The sequence below is a fragment of the Perca flavescens genome, chromosome 23 (assembly GCF_004354835.1).
Source record: "Perca flavescens isolate YP-PL-M2 chromosome 23, PFLA_1.0, whole genome shotgun sequence".
Classification (NCBI taxonomy): Eukaryota; Metazoa; Chordata; class Actinopteri; order Perciformes; family Percidae; genus Perca; species Perca flavescens.
Window position 1 is genome coordinate 13,195,103 of NC_041353.1, and position 7,556 is coordinate 13,202,658.

At 40.9% G+C, this 7,556-nt stretch overlaps 1 protein-coding gene across 3 annotated transcripts in view; it reads left to right on the forward strand.

Moving 5' to 3' along the window:
* wnt5b (wingless-type MMTV integration site family, member 5b) overlaps positions 1 to 7,556 on the forward strand; it is a 90,486-nt gene that overhangs the window by 71,914 nt on the left and 11,016 nt on the right. For 2 of the 3 annotated variants that reach the window (XM_028570266.1, XM_028570267.1), the window contains 3 exons: positions 4,355 to 4,518; positions 5,650 to 5,737; positions 6,022 to 6,181. In XM_028570266.1, the coding sequence (XP_028426067.1) occupies positions 4,403 to 4,518; positions 5,650 to 5,737; positions 6,022 to 6,181 (364 nt within the window). In that variant the 5' untranslated portion in view covers positions 4,355 to 4,402. Of the gene's footprint in view, positions 1 to 4,276; positions 4,519 to 5,649; positions 5,738 to 6,021; positions 6,182 to 7,556 lie in introns of those variants that run through there. The other variant, XM_028570265.1, reaches the window with a different exon arrangement.

Here is a 7,556-nt window from a genome sequence, read left to right on the forward strand (position 1 = left end):
CTCTGTGCCCTCGCCCCCTCCCTGCCTCAATTTACCCCCTTTTCTTTGGCTGCAGAGTGCACTGTAGCTGAACTGCACCTCCTTGTGTTTCAACAGGCACATCACAAGTTACCAGTGAAACCAGCAGCTATCACATAGCAGTATGTGGCTTCTCCAGTCCAGTATTTCTGAATCTCTGGGTCATGTCCCAGAATAAGCTGGTGGCCTGTTTCTCTTCAGTTCCCAAATGACGAGACAATCAGTATGTTTTAATTAGTTGAGTTCTCAAGAGGAGAAACCTATTTATTCCAGTTTGGCTCTCAGATGTCTCAACCAAAATACAGATCATCTGGAAATGTGAAAACATCACAAATATAAACAGATCAGAATGTGGTTTATTGCCAAGTAGGTTTTCATAAACATGCCATTCTTCTGAACATCTACTGCATACTGTATAGCGAAGACTGAATGGCAGTGTAACACTAGAGGGCGCTATAGTGTCAATTACAGACTGCTGATTGGTCTGTCATTATCATGAGTCACTGCTGTGTCCCATCCTTTCATTATTCAGAATTTTTCAGTTTCTACAATACAGGACATTGACCAGGGAGGTCAAACATACTTGGATAGACCAGAACACAAACACACCCTGTATACTGAGCTGAAATGAAGGCTGGGTATATGTGAGCACCATTTTTCTTAAAGGTCCCATGGCATGAAAATTTCACTTTGAGTTTTTTTTTTAACATTAATATGAGTTCCCCCAGCCTGCCTATGGTCCACCAGTGGCTAGAAATGGTGATAGGTGTAAACCGAGCCCTGGGTATCCTGCTCTGCCTTTGAGAAAATGAAAGCTCAGATGGGCAGATCTGGAATCTTCTCCTTATGAGGTCATAAGGAGCAAGGTTACCTCCCCTTTCTCTGCTTTGCCCGCCCAGAGAATTTGGCCCGCCCATGAGAGAGAGACATCATGGCTTTCAAACTAGCAAAGTGGCAATTGGTCAAGAACACACCCCCACCCTCCATCTTGCCCCCCCATTTTCTCAAAGGCAGAGCAGGATACCCAGAGCTTGGTTTACACCTATTGCCATTTCTAGACACTTCATAGGCAAGCTGGGGGAATGCATATTAATGTTAAAAACCTCATAAAGTAACTTTTTCATGCCATGGGACCTTTAAGTAAAAGCATATAGTATAGCAGCTAAATGTACTTAAAGTTTCAAAGTAAAAGTACTTGTTCAGACAAATGGCCCCTGTGACTAACATATTATTATTATTTTATGACATAAGTGTATGCATCAGTGCCTAAGTAATATTTTACTGCTGTAGCTGGTCGAGATGGAACTAGTTTTACTACTCTAGTACTACTACATCTATTTGTACTGTTAGATAGTTTAGTCAAGTGGTTCCAAACCTGAGGACCGGGCCCCTCTAAAGGGTCCCAACATAAGATGATTAATAGATATTTATAGATAATTGTTTTGTTTTTTTTGGGAAATATTGGATAATTGGGCCTCTTTAGGACTCACACCATCTGAGAAGTTAAGAAGGAAATGTCTCTTTGGTGGAACTGCTAACAGCTCATAGACATCTAAAACATACACAGACACAGGTCTCATAGACATTTCTTTTTCTTAAGAGGACACAAGCCAAAAAGGTTGTTTTAATCTTTAACAATGCATTTTATTTTATAAGCTTAACATGTAGTGTCAAATCTTTATCTGTAAAGTAGTAAAGTAGTAGTAGTAAACTGTTAATAACTATCAGAAAAAGTAGTGGAGTAAAAAGGACAACATTATATAAAATGTGTATAAAGTAGCATATGGGGAAATATTTAAGCAAAGTACAAGTAGGCTACCTATACTCGCACTAATAACCTACTGCTTCACCATAATTGTACTGCGTACAGCTGTGCAGCTGCTGCATGGCAAACTACAGTATGTAGCCTCCTATAAAAATAATCAATGTATGTGTTTCACCAGATGAGGGCGCTGTTGTCATAGTAACCACCTCAGCATATTATAGAGTGGCTGGCATTCAAAGTGCATCACCTCCGGAAACGGCTGCATATGGAAAGTGGGAAAACAAGAAGAAAGCAGAAAGGAAATAATTTAGCTCAGCCTCGGGGTTATTTACTGAGTGATCGTTTAGACCAGTTTTTAGTCTTGTTACATATTATAATTACCTTTCTGTTTCCCGAAATGTAGCCTATCTCACTTTGTCATTGTTTATTCACCCACTCAACCTGACTTTGACCCAATATACCCGCCCAATGCAGAATATCAATCAGATGTATATTGAAGGCAGCCAGTTGTGTGTGTGTGTGTGTGTGTGTGTGTGTGTGTGTGTGTGTGTGTGTGTGTGTGTGTGTGTGGTCTATTATCATGCAGAGACGACTCTCTGCTGCTGCTCACCAACATGGGGAACACCCACTGAAATCCTAAACAACCCAACATATCACACCTTACAGGAATATTGATGAGAAGATTAAACATTTTCATTATGTAGGCATATAGGCTGTAATGTTATAATAAACCTACATAGGCCTTTAGAGTGACTTAGTGTCCGCGGGAAACTGTCCAGAGTGATAATCCCCACACAAATATTTTGCAAGCAGCATGTTAAACAGATATTTTTTATTTTCCATTCGACTAAGTTTTTACGCACGCAAAATATGGATCAATGAAAGCCAAATATGATGTATTATTCACGCATTTCTATAAGTGTTTATCAAACTGCGCAACAAACTATATATTTGTAAAGCGATGTTATTATTATAGATTATAAAGGTAATTTAAAGTCATTTCTGTGGTTATTAGTGAATTTGGTGACCTCCTTGATGTTTTTTTCCTTTCGTATTAGTCTCACAAAGGCTATACTAAACTTCCATTTTTAATGATGAATGTTTTACAAACCTCGGAGAGCAATTTCTCCAGGTTTCGGAGGGCCCCAGACTAATCTCCCCTGCGTCCACCTTTGGTTGTGGACGCACTCTTTTGAGAAGCACTGAGTCAGATCAAAGAGTCTGTTCTTCTGTAGGTTCGCCTCCCAGTTTGTCTTTGACCGGGATATGAATTGAGGAGAGCTCGCTTCAACACGCCTTTTCTTTACTCTCGGACTTTCAGGACTCCTGACCGTCTGTCTGTGTGTGTGTGTGTGTGTGTGAGAGAGGCGGGGTCGTGGTGTGTTGCCTTTTATTTTCGCAGACCAAAGAAGAGGGGATTAGACGATTTTTGAAGCACTCACCTTTTATTCAAACACATTATTCACTTCAGCTAATAAAAGGAATTTGACGCACGGTGAACTTTTTTGAGGTCAATTGGGGGTTTTGCAAAACGTTCAGCCCCCATCGCTCATTCTTTTTCTTTTTTACTTTGAAACACATATTTTACCGACTTTAGTGAACATTATGATAAAAAAATTTTACTTTTAAGTTTTAGAAAACTGGAGGAACTGAGGATCCCTGGATGAACAATTAACTGATCGCAGGTCAGATAGAATTGAAAAGGCCTTGTTAAGAAACATCTGTTGTAATCAGGGAGTGATTGCCCAAAAAAACACAACCGCTTTTGCACACTTTCTTCATATTCAAAACCTTTTAACGTAACTAACATCACAGTGCTTCCAGTTTTGGCTCAGCAACATTCAATGTTGACTGCGTCCAATATCCATTTGGTGTCTGCGCACGCACACACGTCCCATGCGCGCGTTGTGTATGGCCAGGGAGGGAGCGGGCAAGGGGGTTTCTGAGGTGAAGTGGGGGTGAGAAGAGGAGGAGTGTGTGAGAGAGAGAGAGAGAGAGAGAGAGAGAGATGTGGAGTGGTCGTAAGGGGACAGGAAGGAAGGGAAAGGAACAGTCGCTTTGCTGCTCAATTAGCGTTTTAATCTCCTTGTTAATCTTTCCTCAAGACAACAACGGGATTACACTTTTCACATTGTAGCTTTGCTTTATTTATGTCTTTTTAGAGACAACAGGAGAGGCAGAACTGTCCTCGCACTTTGCGTAAAACCCAACTGATACCAAACCATTTTACGCACGACTTTTAGCCAGTAAACTTCGCTTTTTTTTAGCAGTTAGCCTCTGACCTTTATGAAAAGTGCTTCAGTGAACCACAGTGAAACTCCCTCGGGATTACAAAATCTGCCCTTTTTTGGTTGACCTTTTCAGTTTATTTTTAATGGCAGTTTTGTTTTTGTAGTTTTAAATACTAGAGACTGCAAGGACAGGAGAAGACCGGGTGAAAGACAAGTGGACTATAAGAAAATAGACAAGATACACGTGAGTTGGACTCGAACTCACTGTGTCGCCAGCGCTACAGGGTTTGCCTCCAGACGGAGCAGGACGCCTGCTGATTTTCTGCCCATGTCTCAACAGCAGAGCACTTTCCCCACCACCGGCTGTGTGGCGTTGACGCGGCGGACCATGGACAACAGGCCTGTCCGGAGAAAGCGTAACGATGCCGTGCGACATCTGCTGCTGGCAGCCGCCTTCCTCGCCTGCAGCTCCCAACTGCTGGTGGTGGATGCCAACTCATGGTGGTGAGTAACTGAACGATCACTGGTGGTGCATTGATTATTATTTTTGGAAGGTGTTGACGCATAAAAGTGGATGAACTATGACCTCCATTTAGTGGTAACTATAGGAGAGCAACTTTGAGAGATTTTCAGTATGAGTTTAGTATAAGTATAATATAATTTTTGCATGTGACACAAGCCTTAAACATGTTTTAAAAAGTTTACTTTCTCATCAAGTCCTCCGTATGTCTTTTGCTTGTATGCTATTGACAAATGGAAAAATGAACAGACTTTGTGTTGCCTCCAGTGTATGTGTGTGTGTGTGTGTGTGTGTGTGTGTGTGTGTGTGTTTTGGGGGTGATGTCCCAGTCCTGCATGTGGTAGAGCCCTAACAGTGAATGGAACAAATGTGAGGGCTCTGTCACAATATTTACCCTGGCTGAGCCCCAAATGGCACTGCATGGCGGCCTGCTGCTGTGCCTATAGGACCGACAATTAGCCACACTTGTTCTTGACTTACAAGACAACTATGCAACAATGCAGTTAGGTAATGTAGTGGAGGGTGTGTGCAGGTTAGTGGATGCATTTGGAGTTCACCTTTCTTGTCAGTATATGCAAAATCAGAATAGGTAGGATAGTTATAGATATAGTTTGCCATTTCCATTAAGCAGTGCACTCAACCATCCAATAACACATGTGTTGCCCAAATCGTGCCATAATTTCATGAATGCATTGATTATTATACATAAACTGATCTACCTGTAGCACTAGATAGGGGCGATCCCCACACAATTTGATTTCCCTTTTCTTTGAAAGCCTTTGGATGGAAGTGTGAACAGTCATATTATCTGTGTGTGGGCACAAATTGTCACTCTTTTAAAGCAAAAGTGATTCAAAATGTATGATTAGGGTTCAATTGTTTGGGAGAAAAGGACCGAAAAGGAAACAAGATGGGAGTGGTTGCAAAGATGAACACCAGAAGAGTCTATTTATCTACACTTTATAGGCCAGTTGTACTAATAAACTTTAGTCTGAACTTTGTCCTCTACAGCGCTGAGCCCCTCTCAGAGAGGTAGAGTCGTACATCACATAAACCCTGTCATGGCCGCTCATCTTTGATCTTACTGACTTAATATGGCCTCTGTCTCTCCTCAGGTCACTAGCTTTGACCCCGATCCAGCGGCCAGAGATGTATATCATTGGAGCTCAGCCTCTCTGCAGTCAGCTGTCTGGTCTCTCCCAGGTAAGTTTCTGTTCCTGCTTTAGACTTATTTTTTAATACATATTAAATGTTGTAAACACACCTTTACAGCTCTCATAACTTGAATTCAGTGATGATTATATTCTGATAGAAAAGGAGCTCAGTTTTGCATGTTGTGGCTCTACAGCATCAACAAAAAAGGGAAATGCCTGATCTTCCTCCTCCGACCCTGAGTCTAATGAAATGGTCAAATAAAGGAGAATATCCCCACAGGGACTGCTAAAGTATCAAACCATTAATGTGCTAATCTCTGTGCTGCGCTGCAGGGCCAGAGGAAGCTGTGCCAGCTGTACCAGGACCACATGATCTACATCGGAGACGGAGCCAAGACGGGCATCAAGGAGTGCCAGTACCAGTTCAGACAGAGGAGGTGGAACTGCAGCACTGTGGACAACACATCAGTGTTTGGGCGGGTCATGCAGATTGGTGAGTTCATTGTTTGATGGAATCAGGAAAGGTTGTTGTTATTGTATGTAAATGTATATTTCCTGTCTTAAAATACATGACAATCAATTTGATAGTGATGACAGGTTTTAATTCTGTGTTTTGTTTTGTTGCCTCCCATTCTGTATGATTGCATATTTTGAATGTCAATATGTTTTCTGTTGTAAGACAATTGGGAAAGAAAATGGGATTTCATCAAGCATGCAAAAGCCCAGAAGTTAAACACAGACATGCCAACAGCTGTGTTGTGTTATTGGCTATTTTGAAATATAAAATAATCAAGGACAGAAACTGTTATAGGCGACATAAACAGGTTCGTCCTGAAAACCAAGCAAGAGTTTTCTTTCATGTTTGTCACAATAATCCATCTTTTAAACTGCATTCTTTACTACATGGTGGCAATAAGTAACACACCTACAGTATTTCTTGTTTTACTTTATTATGATTATTAACACAAGGGTTTAGACAGGTCATGCAGATCAGGGTGTTGAATGTTTTACAGAACAAAAGGGGTCATTTGAGGTCAGTCAAACAACCAAATCATAATACACTGGTGAACAGCCTCCAGTCGCCTAAAATTGAATTTAGCAAGTGAGGGTTGGTAGAGACATCACATTGGACCGGTCATACAGCCTTAGGGTTAGAGTTAGGGTCAATTGTCATAATATTCCTGTAATAGAGAATTATGATGTATTTTTCTGCACACAGCTTAATTGTGTTGAATTAATTATTTATTCATTACAATATTCAGGGTCCACATGAGGTCTAAATGTCCAACATTTTTCAAGAGTGTTAAGTATAGTCAGAATTTAAAGTAGGCTCTTCTTATTGTAGAAATATTTTGTATTTAGATCTTCGTTTTTACTGTAGGATTTTCCTAGTTTCTGCAAGTATGTGGAGTTTTTCGCAACATCTGTTAGTCTATGGGATTACAGTAGATTTAGCTATTTTGTCATAAAGGAAACAAATACTTTAAGATGACTAAAATGCTTTTTGTTAGGCCTATTAATTGTGGTATTCATAACATTTTACCGAGAAGAGCCTGTGATTGCAAATAGCACAGAAACTTTAGCCCGAAAGATTACCGGCTCATTTGCCGTTCCCATATTGCGCATGCGCAATGAAACTCAGTTAAACCGAAGTCGCGCGAGGCAGTTTTCAAAACGCATAAAAACTAGAAAATTAAGAGCAACAAAAAAAGAGAAAAACCCGTGTAATCTCTATGCAGTGGTTTAGTAAGTATCCACCAGTAGCTCAGATCCTGGATCAGTATCATGTGCTCCTAATTCCCAGCAGGCGATGTGGGAAACCGCTCATCAACAAGTAAGTGTCAAATCCGCTGCGGGCAGTCAGACGA